The 22,319-nt window shown below is 42.0% G+C and overlaps 1 protein-coding gene and 1 non-coding gene across 4 annotated transcripts in view; one reads left to right on the forward strand and one right to left on the reverse strand.

Moving 5' to 3' along the window:
- Positions 1 to 19,900, reverse strand: part of ESR2 (estrogen receptor 2) — a 63,766-nt gene extending 43,866 nt beyond the window's left edge. The window contains exons 1-4 of one of the 3 annotated variants that reach the window (XM_060417768.1): positions 19,582 to 19,900; positions 15,783 to 15,930; positions 6,433 to 6,871; positions 4,687 to 4,859 (exon numbers count right to left, since the gene is read on the reverse strand). In XM_060417768.1, coding sequence (XP_060273751.1) covers positions 4,687 to 4,859; positions 6,433 to 6,785 — 526 coding nt within the window. In that variant the 5' untranslated portion in view covers positions 6,786 to 6,871; positions 15,783 to 15,930; positions 19,582 to 19,900. Of the gene's footprint in view, positions 1 to 4,686; positions 4,860 to 6,432; positions 6,872 to 15,782; positions 15,931 to 19,581 lie in introns of those variants that run through there. The other 2 variants (XM_042251939.2, NM_001009737.1) reach the window with 2 other exon arrangements.
- LOC114115919 (U6 spliceosomal RNA) lies at positions 8,622 to 8,725 on the forward strand. Its single transcript, XR_003590026.1, has one exon. It is a non-coding gene; the product is annotated as a U6 spliceosomal RNA (small nuclear RNA).
- Positions 19,901 to 22,319: the final 2,419 nt, after the last annotated feature.

Genomic DNA, 22,319 nt, shown 5'->3' on the forward strand with positions numbered 1-22,319 from the left:
CTTTGTTTTTCTGGGCTCCAAAATCACTGTAGATGGTGATTGCAGCCATGAAATTAAAAGACGCTTATTCCTTGGAAGGAAAATTATGACCAACCTAGACAGCATATTCAAAAGCAGAGACATCACTTTGCCAACAAAGCTCTGTCTAGTCAAGGCTATGGTTTTTCCAGTGGTCATATATGGATGTGAGAGTTGGACTATAAAGATAGCTGAGTGCCAAAGAACTGATGCTTTTGAACTGTGGTGCTGGAGAAGACTCTTGAGAGTCCCTTGGACTGCAAGGAGATCCAACCAGTCCATTCTAAAGGAGATCAGTTCTGGGTGTTCATTGAAAGGACTGATGTTGAAGCTGAAGCTCCAATACTTTGGCCACTTCATGCAAAGAGTTGACTCATTGGAAAAGACCCTGATGGTGGGAAAGATTGAAGGCAGGAGAAGGGGATGACAGAGGATAAGATGGTTGAATGGCATCACCGACTCAATGGATGATGAACTCCAGGAGCTGGTGATGGACAGGGAGGCCTGGCATGCTGTGGTTCATGAGGTCGCAAAGAGTTGGACACGACTGAGTGACTGAACTGAATTGAGAGGTTGGTCTCAGAGTTTGCTGTAAAAAAGCATTTTAATTTTTTAAAAAAGATCGGAAAACACAATAATATGAAGACAATAGCCTAGAGAGTGCCGTGTGCAAGAAGGTCATAGTAATTCATTTCCGGCAAAAAGAAAAAAGTCCTCCTTGAACTGCACCAAACACTGCACATATCAAAACGGTCTTCTTGCTCCGTGCAACAGTCTGAGAAGCATACTACTCTATATGAACAGAGCTAAGAAAGATGCAAAGCAAAATTCAAGGCAAATCATGAAGCTAATTCTTTAAGATATAAAGCTTTACAGGGAGGCCTGGCTTGCTGCAGTCCATGGGGTCACAAAGAGTCAGACATGACTGAGTGACTGAACTGAATCCATACAAAGTACTCAATTATAGTTTGTTGAATAAATGAATGCATATGAATGTGTGGGCTTCCCTTGCGGCTCAGACAGTAAAGAATGTGCCTGCAATGCAGAATACCCGAGTTCGATCCCTAGGTGAAAGATCCCCTGGAGAAGGGAATGGTTACCCATATCTGACTCTTTGCAACCCCACAGACTGTAGCCCACCAGGCTCCTCTGTCCATGGGATTCTCCAGGCAAGAATTCTGGAGTGGGCTGCCATGCCCTCCTCCAGGAGATCTTCCTGACGCAGGGATCGAACTCGCATCTCTTACATTTCCTGCATTGGTAAGCAGATTTTTCACCCCTAGCACCACATAGGGAGCTTATCATACAAATAGCAATTTTACTCATAAGTATTTACCCAAAAGAAACAAAAAGATACGTCTAAACAGGGAGGTATGCATAAATGTTCACAGCAGTTTTATTCAAAATAGCATAAAACTAGAAACAATTCAAATGAACAAATAAACATGTAATTCCCTGGTGGGTCAGTGGTTAGGACTCCGCACTTCCCTCTCAGAGTTCTATCCCTGGTCAGAGAACTTAGATCCCACAGACCTTGCAATGGGACCAAAAAGAAGAACAAATAACAAAGTGGGGTACACTTACTGGAATATTAGTAACAAAATGGAATGGACTACTAATACCTCCAACAACACAGATAAATCTTAAAAGCATCATGATAAGTGAAAGAAGCCATACGCAAGTGGTTACAAACTTTAAGATGCAGTTATATAACATTCTAGAAGAGGCAAAATTATAAGGACAGAAAATAGATCAAAGGTCACCAGAGCCTGGGAAGCTTGGGTGAAATTGGCTGCAATGGGTATGAAGGAATATTTTGAGGTTATAGCAATGTTCCGTATCTTGATTTCAGTGTTGGTTACATGACCACATATATTTTCAAAATTCATAAAACTGTAAAATTTGTGCCTTCCCTGGTGGTCCAGTGGTTAAGACTCCACTCTTCCACTGCAGGAAGCGTGGGTTCAATTTCTGGTGGGGAACTAGGATCCCACATGCCTTGTGGCTTTGCAAAAAGACCAAAAAAAACTATAAAATTAAAATAGAGGAATTTTGTTGTATGTAAATTATATCTCAAACCAAAAAAAAAAAGGTCCTATATCTTTTAAATCAATGAAAATGGTTTTAATAAAACGAAGTGAAATGAAAGTCACTCAGTCTGACTCAAAGTGTCCGACTCTTTGTGAACCCATGTACTATACAATCCACGGAGTTCTCCAGGCCAGAATACAGGTACGAGTGGCTGTTCCCTTCTCCAGGGGATCTACCCAACCCAGGGATCGAACCCAAGTCTCCCACATTACAGGAGGATTCCTTACCAGCTGAGCCACCAGGGAAACCCAAAAGAATCTGTTTTATTCTTTTTCAATTTATGAAAATATATTTGATTCTCATTCCATTCGACATACCAAAAAAATTGAGTAGCTGTTTTGAGTTACTGCAATGCATTTATACCAGAGGGCAGCAAAAATAGGCGGAGTCCAAAGAAATAATCAATTAGGCATTCAGCAATTGTAAGAGCACTAACGTTACCATTTGCACTTTTAGGATATGGCCTTCCTTTTCCCTTTCCTAACAACTCCTTTGCTGATGCATTAGGAAGGAATGATGTGGGGAAAGCACACTAAACTTATCGTTATCAGCTGCAGTCTCAGGGTTCACGAAATATAGTCCATATAGAGATTTTTCCCAAGGAGCAAATAAGAAAAATTCTTTCCTTTAAGGATGTAGTTAGTTGTTTTGGATCAAAACTTCCTTTTAGAATATAAAATTCTAGAACTTCAACAAAGTAGAGAATTGTCATCATATCAAAAGTTTGGTTCTGAATTTCAGAAAATCTAAATTGTTCTTATCATATATCACAGGAAACTGGACCTGGCCTGATAATCTACTAGCACAATGATAACAAAAAAATATTTAAGCACTGAAAATGTTAAATGCAGAAAAGTTCTGTGTATATAAAAGAAAAAATAGCCAAACATGATTTATGTTTTGATAATATTTGATGACATCAGCTTCCTTTCTGTGTTGTTTTTCCTTTTGACAAGAAAAGGAGCTTGGAAATGGCAGAGGCCCTCATCCACCTAACTATGAAGATTTTAGAGGAGATGGGTTTAAATGAGGTTAGGATTAGAAGTGGAGAAGGCAATGGCACCCCACTCCAGTACTCTTGCCTGGAAAATTCCATGGACAGAGGAGCCTGGAGGGCTGCAGTCCATGGGGTCGCTGAGAGTCGGACACAACTGAGCGACTTCATTTTCACTTTTCACTTTCATGCATTGGAGAAGGAAATGGCAACCCACTCCAGTATTCTTGCCTGGAGAATCCCAGGGACTGGGGAGCCTGGTGGGCTGCCGTCTATGGGGTCGCACAGAGTCGGACACGACTGAAGCGACTTAGCAGTAGCAGCAGCAGCAGGATTAGAAGAGAAACAACACAGGCAGAAAGAAAAGACGCTGACATTTGAAAACAAAAGAGTTAAAAGAAAAATTAGAATAACTTGAATTTGCCAGTAGTTCTACTCTTGCAGTGTTTAGAATTGACCAAATATTTTCACATAACTACATTTCACAAACATTTTCACATTTCAGTTTTTTAATAACTACCTCCATTTCACAGATGAGAAACCAGGCCAGGACATCAAGTCACAGAGCTACTAAGTGGAGGGTTGAGGACAAACAGGGCCTCATCTATGAAGGGTGAATTTCCCAGGGACTCAGAGGAAGGTGATTCCTTATCTACTAACATTCTACCCCTCATCTCCCTCTAGATTACATCAGCTTCTCTGCTTGAGGTAAAATGCTGTCAACCTAGAGTTTCACTGGGTGAGTTAACTCAGTAAATTGCTGTTTGCCACTTTGCCACTTACACACTATGAATTGCTTTAATGTAGCTTTCCTTAACCGGTTAAGAACAAGGCTTTGGCAGAAAAGGGAAGGGAGCTCTGAGATGGGAACACAGGACACTGCCTGGAAGGAGGGCTGACAAGGGAGGAGTTATGGGGGTAGAGAGACAGCTAAGAGCACAGGAAAGCAAGAAAGTGCCTGCAGCAATTAGGCCTGGCAAGGAAACGTGTGGCAAGGGGCTGACTGGCCTTGAAACCAGGTGCGTACAATTTGAAATTGATTAAAGAGATGATTTAACAAAATCACAGAAACAAAAAGCCAGCCTAGCAGAAATTTGGAGAAGGAAAGGGAAACAGTCTAAACTCAGACCAGAAAATAGGAATGTAAAGGAGGTTCCACTAGTTGAGCTACTGACTGCATAAAACATATTCTCTCTTCCTCAGGAGCCAGCCCACCATCTCAACTGTTACATATGCTAGATATTAAACATAAGTCAAAGGAAGAAACAATCTTCACAGTTCCTAATGGGCACACATTTTTTCCAGCCTTCACAAAGGTTATGTTTCCTCCTAGGAAGACGGCAACAGGTGATGGTGGTGCAAGATCCATTTGGGTTTGGGGGTAGAGATCTGAGTGAAAGATAAAGTACTCTATACTTGAAACAATCCCCCCACCCCCAAAGACACATGATCCTCTGAAACAGTCACCAAGTACTCTGTGTACCAAGCAGGCCAAACAAAGGTAAAATTTCTGCCAGGTCATCCGCAACATTGTTTAAAAGCAAAGTGGAAAACAAAAAAAGCAGCTAACAACATTCTTGTACCTTGAATGCTTCTTTTAAAAAAGGCCTTACATCCTTCACATGACCAGACTCCATAGTGATATCCCGACGCATAATCGCTGCAGACAGCACAGAAGTGGGCATCCCTCTTTGAACTCGGACTAGAAACAGGGCTGGCACAACTGCTCCCACTAGCTTTCCTTTTCAATGTCTCCCTAGGGGCAAAGAGAACATTCACTGTAAAAGAACATTGACGGTAAAACAAGGCCTTTCTAGAAAAAGGAACAGCATGAACATTGCCTCGTGTATCTCTTTGCCCTCCAGGCTTCATAACAAATATATTCCAAGAGATCTGATCAAGCAAAACCTTTGTTACTGATATCAGATCTATTAAGAGTCGCTCTGTTGGGATCGCTGGTGTCTGAAAGTGGATAGGTGAGTTTACACCCATCCACACAGTGTGGATGAACACCGATTACCATGGAGAACTAGCTATAGCCATCAATGTGTACATCTCTGTAATCAGTGACTACATCAAGTCTGGGTGGGAGCAGTAGCGAAAAGGGGAAAGCGAAGGAGAAGAGAAGAGGAGAGGGGGAGAGCATAAACACATGCCTGTCCCTTGAGAAGGCTCTGAAGAAAGCAGGTGTTCAATGCAGGGTGGAGAGGCTTACCACAGAGGAAGGGGGAACCCACAGTGGGCCACCGGCAGACACCAAGAACACACCGGGCTAGTTCCTAATTTTGCTACAGCATGTTTCCTTTGGAAAGGACATGGCAGAGGTATGATTGATGTATAAATTTAATATGCTGAGGTTTAATGTACCCAAATATTAGCAGAGCTCTGATTAGAACTTGTCCTCAGAAATAAGATATTTCTTCCTTTAAAAGTTGAATGTGAAGACATTACTTTTAAAAAGTCATCTACATTTTTCATATTCTCTTTTACCAATCAAAAAGTTCTTTAAAAAAGAAGAAAAATAAAATTAGTGTGTAATATGGCTTTCTCAAAGTTTTATGAATTTGAAAGTAATAAACTTCAATACCAAATATGCCATAACTTAGTACTTGGGTTCTTGTGTAAAGTTATGCCCCCTCATGCTTCTGCCTATACTAACTCTGCCCTCTGTAGCCATGATTATCATTAAAACTATCCGAGTTCAATCCCTGGTTGGGGAAGTAAGATCCCACAGCCACATAGCACAAAATATATACGTGTGTGTACGTATAACAAATTGAATGCAAATAATCCCTGATGTTACCTTGCACTTAGAGTTTCAGAATGTTCAACTAAAGTCCACATTAGTTTCCTGTCAATCTTTATAAAATGTTATTTAGTTCACTGTTTAAAAATTTGTACCACTGTTTGTCTTTTCACCTGTCTAGCATTTCATCGAGTTGTAATACCAATGGTTACTTTTATCTTGGACATAATTTGTCATGAACACTAAGTTGTGATTTCACTTCAAGATAGGAAGGCTCTAACTTGAAAATAAAAATTCCTTTTTCAAACTCAAATCACTTCATCAAGAAGAAAGTGATTTAAATTAAATATTTTCCAAAGATAGTCATGAAGTGAATTCTCCCCCACAACACAGATCTAAAAGCTCAACTTTTTAGTAAGGACTAGAATATCAGAATAGATATCCTAGAATTCAGAACATCAGATGTTCTAGGTGCTCTATGTGATAATGAAGACCTTGTATAACACATATCTTTCTTCTCACTAAGTCATAAAGCAATCTGAATATCGGCCATAATATAATTCAGAATGAAGACTGGATTTACCTGTTCACAGGGAAGGTGTGTTCTAATGATCTGGTTTCACACCAAGGACTCTTTTGAGGTTCTGCATACAGAAGTGACGACTGGCAATGGATGGCTAAAGGAGAGAGGTGTCCAGGAGTTGGCCACAATACATTTGGGCTTGTGGTCTGTCGACCAGGCCCATCTTCTGAGTTATTGGGAATACTGTAATTCATCACAGCAGGGCTATAGAATGTCACGGCTGAGTATTCATGGCGGCTCTCTACATAGGAAGAGGGTAAATATATGGGGCCTGGCTCCAGGGGTAGAATGGATTGACCGCAGTTATAGGAGACAGGAGAGTTAAGGCTAGATGGTGAGTTTTTGACATCCATGTCTTGAGTAGGTAACAGCTAGGAAAACCCCTTGTGAGAAGCACAAAAGAACATTATAATGTTCTCAGAGTCATGGACAGGTATGGCTGTAAAGAAAAAAGAAAAGACATTTCTAAGTTACAGGTACAAGCATACTGTGAAAAAGGTTGACACATTTTTATTACACACACACACTTATATGGACCCAGAAATACATCCTGAAAAATATACACACAACCTCAGAGGGGTAGGAATAAAAGGCATGGAATTCATTCTCTCCCTTCATTCACTTCCATAAAGCTTTTGTTGTTAACTATAAGAATTTTCTACCATGAGAATTTAATATAAAATACTTTTAAAAATTAAAAAACACAGGGAGTTCCCTGCTAGCCTAGTGGTTATGACTTTGGGCTCTCAGTGCTGTGGCCTGGGTTCAATCTCTGGAGAAAAAACAAACAAACTTAAAAAATATACGATTAAGTAAAAATGCCAACCAGTTTTTTTCCCCCTAGAAGTAGATAAATTCATTTTTAAATTCTTACAGAAAAATTTTAAAAACCTACCTCAAAGGGTAGATCAGTAAGCATGACTAGCATTAACAGATCTTCAAATATATCATGAATAGCCAATGATAAAAAAAAGGAATACATAGGCCAATGCACCTGTCAAGGATCAATTTATTGCCTCTCACCTTCTAATGCACTCTTCAATATATGTAGTGTATGTTCTATGGAAATAGAATTCCTTTAAGCATTTAAACTGAGCCCAGTGCTAAGCTTTCTCAGTAGAGGGCGCTGCAGGGACTGCAGGAGGAAGAGGCCGCTGTGATTTCTGGCAGGGGCAGAGGCTGACATGGTGGGTGAGAACAGCCAGTGGAGCCTGTGCGACCAGAACGAGATCCCACTGCAAACATGCAGCCCTGGCATGGCAAGAACCTTTCTGCAATGACCTATTCAGACTACGGCCTGAGGAGTTAGAGAATTTGTCCCTTGTGCAAGCTTCATCACCAGCACCTGCATGCTCTGAAGGCCTTCCGCTCTGGCAGGCAACTGGATTTCCAGGGCATGCCCACACCACCAAATGCTGACTGCCTGCTCCCCACCTGCAACTCCAGACCACTTTTGTCTGGGAAAACCAGTGGACATTTTAGTGGCCAAACTATCTTTTCCAAGGAGGTCTGAACACCCCCACCCCGCCGGTTTGTCCTTCCTTGGGTACTCTACCTCGGCTCTTGGGTGCTTTATAGAGTTTCTTACATCTTACACTTAATCTCCCATCACAGTTGGGAATTCTTATAGTAGACTTCTCCTGTTGAACTTATTGTGTAGTTTCTTTCCTGACTGGAGAGAAACACACTGCTATGCAACAGAATAGAAAATCCCCAAACAGCAAATTTAAAAGTCAAAAGTTTTTGGAAATTTGTCATATGATAAAGGTGATGTCTCAAATCGCTACAAAAACATTGAACACAGAATAATCATTGGAAAAAGACATGTCCGCCAGAATAAACTCCAAATGTTAAGACAGAATTGGAAAGAAAGGAGAGGGAGGAGGAAGGGAGAGAGGGTAAGACAGGAATGGGGGAGGAGGAAGGGGCTGCACAGGTGCTAGAAGAGAACACAGATAAATCCCTTTATAATACGGGTGTAGGGGAAACCTTAACTATGACTCAAAATCCAGATGCAGTTAAAAGATGTGCATGCTGCTGCTGCTGCTGCTAAGTCACGTCAGTCATGTCCAACTCTGTGCGACCCCATAGATGGCAGCCCAACAGGCTCCTCTGTCCCTGGGATTCTCCAGGCAAGACATAAACTCATGAAAGCAAATATCTGCAGATCATAAACACAGCATAAGTCAGTGCTCACTTTGGCAGCATAAATACTAAAACCTGGAATAATACAGAGATTAGCATGGCCCTTGTGCATGCATAACATGCAAATTTTGAAGCATTTCATATTTTTCATATGATATCACATATATGTGGAATCTAAAAAAAGGTACAAATGAATCTATTTACAAACCAGAAATAGAATCAATGGCGTAGAAAACTTACAGTTATCAAGGGGGAAGGATAAATTGGGAGACTGGGATCAACATATGTACGTTATATATATATATAAAATGGATAACAGTAAGAACCTACTGCATAGCGCTGGGAACTCTACTCAATACTCCGTACTGACTTCTATGGGAATAGAATTTTTAAAAAGGGTGAATGTGTATTTATATAGCTGATCCACTTTGCTGTGCAGCAGAAACTAACACAACCTTGTCAATCAACTATATTCCACAAAAAACTAATTTTAAAAAACACCATAACTCAAAATGTTAATGACAAATTGGAAAAAAAATACTCCCAACTCATATTAGAAACAAAGGGCTAATGTCTCTGGTATATAGAGAGAGCTCTTAAATTAAGATTAAAAAAAAAAACAACCCAAACTTCATTAGGAAAACAGGCAAAAAACACAAACAGAACACATAAAAAGGAAGGCAAATGGCTCTTAAAACACATAAAAAGATGTTCAACTTTGTTCAACAAAGAGATACAAATCAAACTGTACCAAAATATCATTTCTCACTGATGTTTGCCAAAAACTCAAATGTTTTACAACAGATTCTCTTGGCAAGGTTACGGGAAAAACATGGACTGGTTTCTACACTGTTGGTGAGAATGCAAAACGGCACAACTTCCATGGGTACTTGGCAATAACTAGCAAAATTACATATGCTTTGGACTACGAGTCCTTACTGATGTTCAAATAAAATCATCCGCTACCACTGCAAGTGACTGTTACCTCAGTTCCTCACTCTCATAATTAGTAATCAGGGGAAAAGAATTAAACCTGTACTCTGCCGTTTTAGGAGGACCTGTAGTTTATCCCAAGATAGAGGGGGAAACCCTTCTTTACCAAAGAATGCCACTCAATACGTAGTTCAGAAAAATATTCAGATGGATAGATAAAGTGGGCAAATAAATCAAAATGCTGATAATTACTGATTCCAGATAGTGAATATATGGACATTATACTACTCTTTCAACTTTTCTGTAACTGAGATTTTTCATGATAAACTTGGAGAAAAAACAAAATAATACAAGAAATTTAAAATGGAAAACTTAAAAAAAAGTTTAAATACCTGGAATAATATAATTTGGGGAAGGGAACAATGACCTTTAATAATGAGACTGGTTGAGAGAGATCATTAAGAAATTTGCCTAGAGAAGTTCTCCATTTTCAATATTTCCAGCTCCAGCTGGCACCTACCTCCATATGCAGGCAGCTCGGCTCTCTAAAGCTCCCAATTCCTTCTTCCTGACATTTTCCTTTGAATGCTCACTCCATTTGTCATCAAAATAATATATCTGTGGTGGTTTTAAAAAAATATCCACGGTCTTCAAGACTCCTCCCTTCAAAAGATGGTGCCTAACCTCCCCTTTGAGTATGGGCTACATTTAGTGACACCCTTCTAGAATAAATTACGGTAGAATGGATGGTACGCACTTCCATGACTAGGGTGTAAAAGGCACTGCAGCCTCTATCTGGCTTGCTCTCTTGGATCACTTTCTGCAGGCACTGCAGCCTCTATCTGGCTTGCTCTCTTGGATCACTTTCTGCAGGAAAGCTACCTGCCATATTGTGAGGACACTTAAGTAGCCCTACAGTGGCCTCTTGCCAACAGCCAGTAAGGAACTATAGCCCCAGTCTAATGGTCAGGTGACTGCAGCCCTGGACAATATCCTAGCTTAACTGCTTCTGGATTCCTCTCAGAAACCATGTGAGATGTTTGTCGTTTTAAGCTGCTGAACTTGATGGCAGTGTGTTATAGAGCACTGGCTAATGGTACAACGCATGCATACATGCTAAATCGCTAGTCATGTCCAACTCTTTGCGCCCCTATGGGATTCTCCAGGCAGGAACACAGAGGTGGGTTGCCATGCCCTCCTCCAGGGGATCTTCCTGACCCAGAGATCGAATCCAAGCCTCTTACGTCTCTAGCATTGGCAGGCAGGTTCTTTACCACCAGTGCCACCTGGGAAGACCAACTGGTACAATATCCATGGAAAAATTCATCATTTTCCTCCCCAAGCCACTCATTTCCTATTTGTGTCAATGACAAAGCCCATTACAGTTATCTGTCTTCTCCCCTTCATCTAGCTGCCTTTCATCAAACCCATCGTCATGAGTTTTTCTCTCCATTATGCCTTTCCCCCCATTAAGTCTTTTGCCACTATTGGAGCAAGCTCTTGCTACTTCTTACCTGGGCATCTTAAATAGGTTCCTCACTGCTCCAATTAGCTCTCTCCAGGGCCACAGAGAGGCCAGATTAACATTCTTAAAAATCCAGCTCTGAGCAGCCCTTTGCTCCGCACCAGCCTCTTCTAAGCCATACTCTTCTAATGGTCAAGGCATTCCACTGCTGCTGCTGCTAAGTCGCTTCAGTCATGTCCAACTCTGTGCGACCCCATAGACGGCAGCCCACCAGGCTCCCCAGTCCCTGGGATTCTCCAGGCAAGAATACTGGAGTGGGTTGCCATTTCCTTCTCCAATGCATGAAAATGAAAAGTGAACGTGTAGTCGCTCAGTCATGTACAATTCTTAGCGACCACATGGACTGCAGCCTACCAGGCTCCTCCGTCCATGGGATTTTCCAGGCAAGAGTACTGGAGTGGGGTGCCATTGCCTTCTCTGTCATTCCACTCTAACCTCCTTCATTTTCCTACAGAAAACCTGCCATATCCATAAGAAATACACAAAGTACATTGTGAAGTGGTTGGCATTCTATGCCTTAACACCTTTTTCACACTAGCACCCCTATTAGATGAGAACTACACTGAATCCTTCTTGGAAGTTGTAAGAGTGGAGTGGGAGAGTAGGAAGTACATACAATTAGGTTTTAAGCTCCCTGAAAGCACACGCTATATTTTATTCACCTTCCAATACAATGCTAGAAATATCTATTGTAAGAAAAGAATATGAAGAAACTTCCCTACAGTCCAGTGGTTGAGACTCCACATTCTCAGTGCAGGTAGCACAGGTTTGATCTGTGGTCAGGGAACTAAGATCCCACATGGTGCAGATTAAAAACAAGGAAAAAATGAAGAAATGTGTCGAAAATATATGCTTTCAGCCAGTAAAGAGTATTAATCAAAGATGGAGCACTTCTAGTAGGCATGGTATTAAGCAGATACAGAGGATCTAAAGGAATCCCAAGACATGCACCCTGCCTCCAAGGAGCCATGGTCCCCAGTAAAGAAGGCGGGGAGACCAGGTAAAATAACAAGGAACTAATACAAAGGTGCTACCACTTCCAATCAACACTGACTGACCACAAGGGACCAGAGAGAGAATGGTAGCTGAAGATAAATATAAGATCAAGGAAGTTTTAAAAAATATCTATGAGTATTTATTAATCATGAGAACAGGATTCCATATTTCAACTACTTAGATTCCCAGTCAACATATACAATCCCTGATTCCTAAAAGAAAATATGCAGGATAAAGCATAATGCTAATTATTGTCCAGTGGTCACGTATGGATGTGAAAGTGGACTGTGAAGAAAGCTGAGCACCGAAGAATTGATGCTTTTGAACTGTGGTGTTGGAGAAGACTCTTGGGAGTCCCCTGGACTGCAAGGAGATCCAACCAGTCCATTCTGAAGGAGATCAACCCTGGGATTTCTTTGGAAGGAATGATGCTAAAGCTGAAACTCCAGTACTTTGGCCCCCTCATGCGAAGAGCTGACTCATTGGAAAAGACTGATGCTGGGAGGGATTGGGGGCAGGAGGAGAAGGGGATGACAGAGGATGAGATGGTTGGATGGCGTCACCGACTCAAAGGACATGGGTTTGTACGGACTCCAGGAGTTGGTGATGGACAGGGAGGCCTGGCGTGCTGCGGTTCATGGGGTTGCAGAGAGTCGGACACGACTGAGCAACTGAACTGAACTGAGCATCTTATGTGGGCAAGTATTTAATCAAAAGACATTTAAAGTATTTTAAAACACAACTTAAACAGTATACAATTGAGAACAAAATACTTAAGTAGCATGCATAAAAATTGTATTTATACATAATGTAATCTGGAAGCAATATTGAAGTATAGCTGATTGGGGCTTCCTAGGTGGCGCTAGTGGTAAAGAAGCCACCTGCCAATGGAGAAGGCAATGGCAGCCCACTCCAGTACTCTTGCCTGGAAAATCCCATGGATGGAGGAGCTTGGTAGGCTGCAGTCCATGGGGTCTTGAAGAGTTGGACACGACTGAGCGACTACACGTTCACTTTTCACTTTCATGCATTGGAGAAGGAAATGGCAACCCACTCCAGTGTTCTTGCCTGGAGAATCCCAGGGACGGGGGAGCCTGGTGGGCTTCCGTCTATGGGGTCGCACAGAGTCAGACACGACTGAAGCGACTCAGCAGCAGCAGCAGCCAGTGCAGAAGACATGAGACGGGTTCAATCCCTGGGTCTGGAAGATCCTATGGAGAAGGAAATGGCAACCCACTCCAGTATTCTTGCCTGGAAAACGCCATGGACAGAGGAGCCTGGGGGGCTACAGTTCACAGGGTCCCAAAGAGTTGGACACAACTGAAGTGACTTAGCATGCATGCACATAGTCGGTTTACAGTATTAAATTTTTATTTCTTGAACTTGAAGAAAACAAGATGGCTTACACAATTTAATAATAATTTTAAAAAAGCATACCCAAAGTTTAGTGTGATCACCATGGTGAGTATCCCAACTTTCTTATACAGTTATTTAGTCATTAAGTCATGTCCACCTCATTTGCAACCCCATGGACTGTAGCCTACCAGACTCCTCTCTGTCCATGGGATTTCCCAGGCAAGAATCCTGGAGTGGGTTGCCATTTCCTTTTCCAGAGGATCTTCCCAACTCAGGGAGCCAACTCACATCTCCTGCATGGCAGGCGGATTCTTTACTGCTGAGCCTCTGGGTAAGCCTATTTCTTATACAGAACACTACTCACAGTAAACTTACATAAGGATAAATTCAACATTCTCAATCATCAAATGAAGATCAAATTATATTCAAGAAATTAAGCAGGAAAGCAGATTTTAAAATACGAATTTGAAAACAAGCTTCAACATAATACTCAACTTTTAAAAACCAATTAAATTGTTTAAACGAAAAAAAATCATTCTCTGAACATTTTGGCCAATCAAAGTTGGACTGACTTTCATGTTGTCTCAACTTTACATTGCCCCAAAGAAATGTATTTGGCATTTCAGCTTAAGTAGCTCAGAAAAGCCAACCCACTAAACTATCAGAAAACCAAGGCTATCTTTTCCTTTCATTAGGCCTCTTAAAACCATAAAGTTTCTACTAACACAAAGTGATGAATAGTAGCAAGGAAACCCATGAACTTGAAATAACACTCCCCATTATCCAGTTAGAAAGAGAAAACATCATTTAAAATGAAAATGACATCTCTCTCAAGAGCAAAGAATCAATTCCATTGAACTTTTACACCTACAACTGAAATGTTCATTCTCGACCCAGAAATGCTGAAATGACCTGTCAGATGCATACCGCAAAATAGCAAATGCCAGGAGATTCATCCAGGCAATCTATTGGACACCACAGCAACTTGGTTTAGAAAATATGGGTTTTATACATATACTAACTTCTCTCGGATTTCCACACACACCCCAGTCCCATGATAATTAATGTGATAGCTGGTTGCTGGACAGTGCTTAAGAGGATGTGCTGGGTTTTGGCTGGGTATCTTTTAAATTATCCAGATTCACATAACAACTACTTGTCAGTGGAGTCTTGGGTAACTAATAACTTGGTAGCTATGCAAAGGGTTCTTCCTTCTTAAGCAAAGACACAACAAAGGGTGATGAATTTAAATCACTGCAGTAGACCTGGGACCCAAGAGAACAGGTAGCAACAGGAAAGTCTTCTCCATTGGAGGTCTAGAAAAGCGAATAAACAGCCTGTGGTCATTTAAGCAGTTCTGCTCTAAACCAGGAATATAAACTGACTGAAGGAAAGAATTCCCAAAAGAATAAATTTCTACAACAACGTACCAACTGGATTTTCCTGACACATTGGTTTGAACATCCAAGCATTGCCTCCGTGACCTCAAGCTCTGGTATAACAAAGAAAAACAGTCTCTAAACACCTTAATTGTTGGGCCTGGCAGGTGTAGAATTTCACCAGGCCAACAAAAGAATGTGTACCCAGACATCCCAAATCTATAAGTAATCATTTCTTTGCGTGCTGGTTTTAATTCCTAACCATAGCCTAAAAACAAGTGGCCCATATCCTTCATGATGAACAGCCCTTGTCTTCTGCCCAAAGTTCTCTCTCTCACACTCCTCCAGCACACACACCTGTGTGGAACCCTCTCAGGTCACGTCTGTGTCCAGCACGAAAGCTTTTTGTATACTTGGGATTATACACAGTGTTCTAATGTACTAGCTGGGGAATGCATTATGGCTCTTAAACTAAAAAGTAATTTTAACTTTTTTAAAGTTTTTAAAATTCCAAATATTGACAGTGATTCCTTGGCAAAGAAAAAGGCAGGCCCTAGAAATGGCACAAAGACACTCTAGAAAGATTAGACTGATTTTTATCAAAGTGCCTATTAAGTCTGGTTAAAAAAAAAAAAATCAGAAGGCAGTCACCACCAGGCCTGTTTTTATATATATTCTTGTCCAGAGGACAGAGCAGAACACTGGGCCCAATGCCCAGCTGCGCCTGAAGGCCAGGTGACCTTAGACAAATCACATAAACTCCCTGAATCCCCACATCGTCAGTAAAAACAGGGACCTCACATGGGTTCCCCTTCTCACAGTGCTTAGAGGATGAAGTGAAATGATGTACGTGAGAGCATCCCACAAGGTGTCATTCCATATCCAAGAGGATGAGGTCAGTCTTTCAGTATGCCACTGAATATGCTTAGAGTGTTAGACAGGATTTCAAGACAATTTAGGTTCAAATGCCCTTTTGGCCACCCTGAAGATTTCTGCCTCCTAATTTTTACTCTTACCTTCTTGACAGTCCATCGCCACTGCCCAAAAAGCTGAGCTGCAAGTAGCCTGCGTGGGACACAAAATACCACATGCTCCTATGCTGTATTTTTCAGTCTTCCCATCACACTTGTCCAAGCATTCAGCACTAATACCCCACACCTGTACCTGCAGAAGTCGTAAATTCACATTCACAAAGCAGACAATGGAAGGAATTTAAAGATGAAGAGTATGTCTTAGGTGTCAAGTGTCCTTGATGTGTATAGGTGGCTACTTGCCAACCATTAGCCTTACATGTATCTTTCCCAAAGAAAAGTATTAATGCTCTCAGTTTGATATTAGAAATAAAAAGCACTCTAAAATCATCATGCAATCATCATTAATAATTAACTCACATGCAACAAGACCACGTACAGGTATTTTCCAAAATGAGAAAACTAACTTCCCTCGTAGCCTACTGAGCTGGACAGGAGATAGGATGTTTGGGGCTTGAATACAGGAAGAGGACAAAGCCTCAGCCCCACGGTTATCACACTGTAAGGGCAGGGGTGGGGCTGTGCAGGGCCAACCCATCAATCTTCTCTTTCATCGTCAGGTCTTGGTGCTGCTTCCCAATACCAACCGTCAGTGACAATGCTCCACTTTTAGGAAACCGAACCATATTAAAATATTTGGAGGAGGGTGGAGGAGAGCTGTGGGTGAAGATATTCAAAAGGACATGACATTGCAGAGCTGAGCACATTCAACTCTCCTGCCAGTCCGGGGTTCGCTAGTAGAACACAAAACATTCATCAGCAAAACGGCAGTCCTGCTTTGTGGAAATATAGGAGTCCAGTAATTTGTCTTTCCAGGCAACCCTCATTCTTCTGTCCTCTCTCAAGTACACCTGCAAAGGATTCCCTTCTTAAAGCCCTTAGCTATTATCAAGAGCTGTAACTGTTCCAGTCAGAAATGCCAACTATCCTATTTGCTGGTGCTTCATAAACCTGCCAGTCTGTGTATGCTAGTTACTACCACTGTAGTTCTCTGAAGGGCAAGTTGTATGCATATTTAAAAGACAGGCTCTTGTTTTTCACAACACCAAGGAAACAGGAAAACGACATCAATCTGACGTATCTTTATTAGGAATGCCTAGCGATTACAGGCTCCTGCTTACTGAAATGAATAATTAAACAGGAAACAAATATTGGTTTATAAAAGATTTTATATCTATGTCCTACAGAGAAATCTAGATTTCACGACATGGTCAAAGAAAAGAAAAAAACTGACATCTACAAATAAATTAGGCACAGACCTTAGCCCCTATTAAGAAGATTATTAAATATTTTAACCTATGTAGTCTCAATCACTCTATATTTTATTTTAAATGACTACAAATTGTCATTTGCAATTCTTATGCTTCTCATTATTTGATAACATGTAATTTCAAGTAACTTCTTAATCTCAAATATAATAAAAGTATCTCTTAAAGGCAAGATTATAAAAAACCATATATTCTATTAATATTACATAAGTAATAAATATGTTTCAAATGGGCTTGTATTTCAGTTCAGAATAATGAATGGTGCACACCGTAGCCAAAGGCTTATACCACAGTGGGATCCGAATTTGCTAAGAATTAAATCTACTAGCCCAGTATAAATCTAACATGTCTCTGGTTTCCCATTTTCAAAATAGTTTTGTCTTTGCTTCAATTTATCCCAAGGGGACAGGATTAAAACAAAAATATGACAACCTGGCTCATCCTCAAAAAAGGAGGGGAACTGAGGTTTTCTTTGAGAAAAGGAAAGGGCAACAATTATTTCTGAGTAAGAATATATTAAAGAGCAACACGATATAGTCAGCAGACAGACAGTGATTTCCAGGGTTGGGGTTGAGTGGAGAGGGTCAACTAGAAAGGGTACTTCTGGGGCTGATGGAAGGGTTCCATGCCTTGATCATGGAGGGGATTATATGACTGGGTGCAACTGTCAAGATTCAGAATGTGATAGATCTGAAGAGGCCAGATTTTACTCTATGTAAATTGTACTGTAATAAGCTTGACTTTTCAAAAATGCTATATGTCTAAAACAGTGTGCTTGGTGCTGAATGATGAAGTCTAAAATTTAAGCATATATTTCTCAAGGATTCTAAATGTAATTACCAAAAAACATGCCAGTAAATGGTTCAAGTTCAGCCTTCAGTATCCTATTATTTTATTATTTATAGATATTATATAAAATGACTCAAAACATGATTTTAAATTACTAAAAGATGCATCTTGAATTACCTGTTGGATACACAGGTGTGGAAAACTGTAGTGTAATATTCTTTAAAACAGACATCAAGTGCTAATTATATTTTGAAGGGCTGAATCTATGTATTCCATTTTATAAATAAATTGAGAAATGTAAATGGTGATATGATTCATTTGTGTCCCTCTATGAAAGATGTGCTAAATGGTTTTTAAATTCACTTCAGAGACTTGTATGTCTTAAATGTTACAGGAGACTGGTGACTTTTGAAATAAAAATCATTTAGTAACTCAAATTTTAAAAAAAAAGCTTGAACATAAAATGGAATCCTAAGTTTTATGCTTTACCACCTGTTGATAAACAGATCCAAACATTTGCCCCTCTTCTAGAATGTAGGCAGAAACATAGGTTTTTCTGCAGGACAAAGATATGAGCCAAAGAATAAGTGTGTAATGTTCTTTTCATGGTCACAGTACATTTACTTTTTACAATACTCACAGCACAAATCTTTCCACATGTTCACTTTCTAAATAACAAACCTCTTTCCCCACACACAAAGGAAAACTGCCACTGTGAGTCTGCAAACTTAGAACAAAAGTTAAAATTCCCAATGGAAGTGAAGTTGCTCAGTCGTGTCCAACTCTTTGTGACCCCATGGACGTAGCCTACCAAGCTCCTCCGTCCATAGGATTTTCCAGGCAAGAGTACTGGAGTGGGTTGCCATTTCCTTCTCCAGGGCATCTTCCAAAAGTACTGGAGTGGGTTGCCATTTCCTTCTCCAGGGGATCTTCCCGATCCAGGGATCGAACCCAGGTCTCCCACATTGTAGGCAGATGCTTTACCACCTGAGCCACCAGGGAAATCAACATAAATTCTAGAAACCTAACAATACAATCTTTCCTCAAAAGTGTTGTGTGCCAACACAAAGCACAAAGTTGCTTTTTATGAAGCTAGTAAAATTAAGTCAACCTTATTTTCCTAAATATTCACCCAAGTCCAAAGTTTAGCTTTTCACAAAAATAATATTCCCTTGACTTAATTTAATATCCAATATTAATTAGGCAGGAACGGGAAAACAACGGGTTAAGAGAACAGTGGCGGGGTTCCGGGTAAGCACATAAAACGGTCCAGGTGATCTCAATCTCGCTCGATCCGTCAGGAAAGAAGTTAACTCTGCTTTTCTGGTATGACTAAGGTCTCCCAGTTAAATACATTTAAAAATACTAGCTACCTGCCTGATACATGCACGTCTTCGCAGACTCAAGCATGAAGTGCCCTGGTCAACTTTCCTGTCACCATTTCATCCACGGTCGGGAAATTCCTAGAGAATATAGAGGTTTTTCCTTCGAAAATATCTACTAACCCAATGAACCCGGAGCTTACAGGCACAAACTCATTAGTTAATACGCCAGCCTTTTGAGAACATTTAGTCAAAACATGAAATGTCTGTTTCCAGCAGTTTTCGGGGGGTGGGGGGCTGATTAGAGGGTGCTTTTATTGTTTTCAATATTACTGTTTTCCCACCATTGGATTTCAAACATTAAATCAGACAATTAAATCACACCTGGGGAAAAGGGGCACTTACCTTCCTTGTGCACACCAGCCTAGCAGTCACTAACCCGCGGCACGTGCTTTCCCCGGACTAGTTCTGTGCCCCCGCAAACGGAGAGCGAGCGCACCCGACGCAGCCCAGACCCCAAACGCCCGCCTGCACCCGCAGCACTGGATGCCAGTCGCAGCCCAGGATAGTCCCCTTATGGTCGGGCTCCCGCCGCCCCTTATCTGCTCTGCAAGTTTCCAGAGGCGTCTCTCGAAGCCTCCGCGCTCCCAGCGGCCTAGCAGTAGGGGCCAAGGAGTAGGTATCCGAAGGGCCAGCAGTCCGACACACTGCAAAGATCACGAATGACTTAATTAGGAGCGTCTCCTTCCTCTTATAGACTCGAGGCGGCGCGGGGGCGGGGAGGGGTGGAGATGCCGAGAACCCACGTGACCACCTAGCCTGCGATCGGGAGATCGCAGGAGGATCCGGGCTGCCTGCCTCGCCACCCACGCTCACCTGAGCGAAGTAGGAAGCCCCGGGGCAGGGGCTGTCACCGTCCAGCGCCTCACTGTCACTCTCAGGGGCGACAAAGCACACACGGCGCCCCTCCCCTGTCTTGGATTCGGGAGATCTGGGGCGCGGGCCTGCGACTGTGCATTCCTAACAGGTGATGCTGAAACTGAAGCTGCCGGGCTAGGGGCCTCGCATTGACGGGCGGCTCCCCAGACCCTGAGCCACGTTGAGTCCGAGAGGATCTGTATGCTTCGGTGTCATTAAATAGAGAACTCTGCCTCTTTAAGTGAGGGGTTGGATTTGCCCAGTCCCCAGCGGCAAGAGCAGCCTTGTCCCCCTGTAGAGGCAAAGCCTCGTAGCACGGGTCGGGAGGTGGAGGGTGAAGGTTCTCATCTCTCAAGGGCTGGCTGGGAAGGCCGTCTCGCCCTAGAGCAAGATCCCGGGAAGCTCCTCAAGCTCATCTACTGCAAGGAAGCCCAGGGGATCCGAGGCGGAGAGGTGGTACTGTGCTTCTCTGCGGAGGCGCCCCCAGTCCCCGGCGGCTCCTCGACCAAACTCTCTCCGCAGGCGAGCGCCCCCTGGTGGTAGTTCCAGTTTCCCAGGTCTGCACGTTTCTCACCCACCCGACCAGGCAGTATCCCACAGTGTGCACACTAGTAAATTTAAGTCATTAATATCTATACACGTGACAAACGGACACGGTTCTTGATGCGGTTGCGGCTCCAGATCGCAGGTGTAGGAAGACCAAAGGGGCATATGGAAGGAAACTTTTACAGACTTAAATGCTTGGGTTTAACCAAAAATAGCCTAGAGGGACGCTAGTGTGCTCTGGGCTTGTGAGAATCAAGTCCATAGGCGGTGGAGACACGCTCCAAATATGGAGAGTCACCTACTTTATAAACAATGGTTATCAAAAATTTGTACTCTCCTCACCTCCAAGTTTCATTAAAGCTTGGACTCCTGGATTTTCTCAAGCTGTAGGGCAGAGTTTCCTGGTCCTTGAGGCTGAGGCTGAGAAGTTTAGACAGGATAGTGTATAGCTGGCAAGATGCACCCTGTGGAGGATGGTAGAAGACAAAATGCTTATCTTTGCCAGTCTTTGCTCCCCTGTTCCCTTTCCAAGGTATTTCTCCAGTACCTAATATCCATGTGCTTTTTCCTCCATTCCACTTTAAGGATAAAATTTTAAAGGATAGTGTGTTTTTGTTTTTGTCTTTAAATCAGTTCCATTTGTGTACTTGTCAACAGATATCCCAGAATGAAAAGTATTATGAAGGAATTCCAGTCATGCATGGGCCAATGAGGAGACAAAGATTATGGAACAGTTAAGAAAACTGACATCTATTAAGTATCTGCATCATGCCAGAAAGTGCATTAAGTGCTTGCACAGCATCTCATTTAATCCTCATTGACCCCACTTCTCAGACAGGGTAACAGAGAGAGGCTCACAGAGCTTATATCAGCTACCTGAAGTCATGCATAGTAAGAAAAGAACCCAGTAGCAACAATGCTTTCATAAACAGCTACCACTTATTGGGCATTTAGCCATGCTCCACTTTCTATGGGAGTCCCTCATAGCTCAGCTGGTGATGAATCCGCCTGCAAGGTAGGAGACCTGGGTTTGATCCCTGGGATAGGAAGATCCCCTGGAGAAGGGAACAGCTACCCACTCCAGTATTCTGGCCTGGAGAATTCCATGGACTGTATAGTCCATGGGGTCGCAAAGAGTTGGACTTGACTGAGTGACTTTCCACTTTCTATACATAATTTTATTCTACAACAAGCCTCTGTGTCAATTCTATTATGAATTAGCCCCATTTTATGATTGAGAAAATGGCCAGTCAATGGCTGAGAAGAACTTGAATCCAGGCCAGTGAGAGCTCAAGACGGTTTTCTTCCGCACCATGGCTTCAATCAATAGGAAATGAAGATGTCTTGAATGCCAGAACATTGTATCTCCTGCAGACAAGCCCCACCTTAAAGGCTCCTGCCATCGGTGAAAAAAGCTTCTGCTCAACTCTGGGAACTAGAGCTCCCTGTTTGCTGTGATGCTTCCTTCAGAAGTCATTCCACTCACCAGAACAACATGTTCTCTTTTTAAAGACCCTCAAACACCCACAGAAGCTGTTTGTCACTCAAGGAAACCTCACTACAGGAAATATTAAGGAAAGAGAATGAATGGGAGTGAGTACATTTCCTTCTGACTCACCCTGTGGATCAAGAAAGATAATAGTACCTCAGGGATGAAAACTTGCCTAGCTGAATGCAGT

The sequence above is a fragment of the Ovis aries genome, chromosome 7 (genome assembly GCF_016772045.2).
Source record: "Ovis aries strain OAR_USU_Benz2616 breed Rambouillet chromosome 7, ARS-UI_Ramb_v3.0, whole genome shotgun sequence".
Lineage (NCBI taxonomy): Eukaryota > Metazoa > Chordata > Mammalia > Artiodactyla > Bovidae > Ovis > Ovis aries.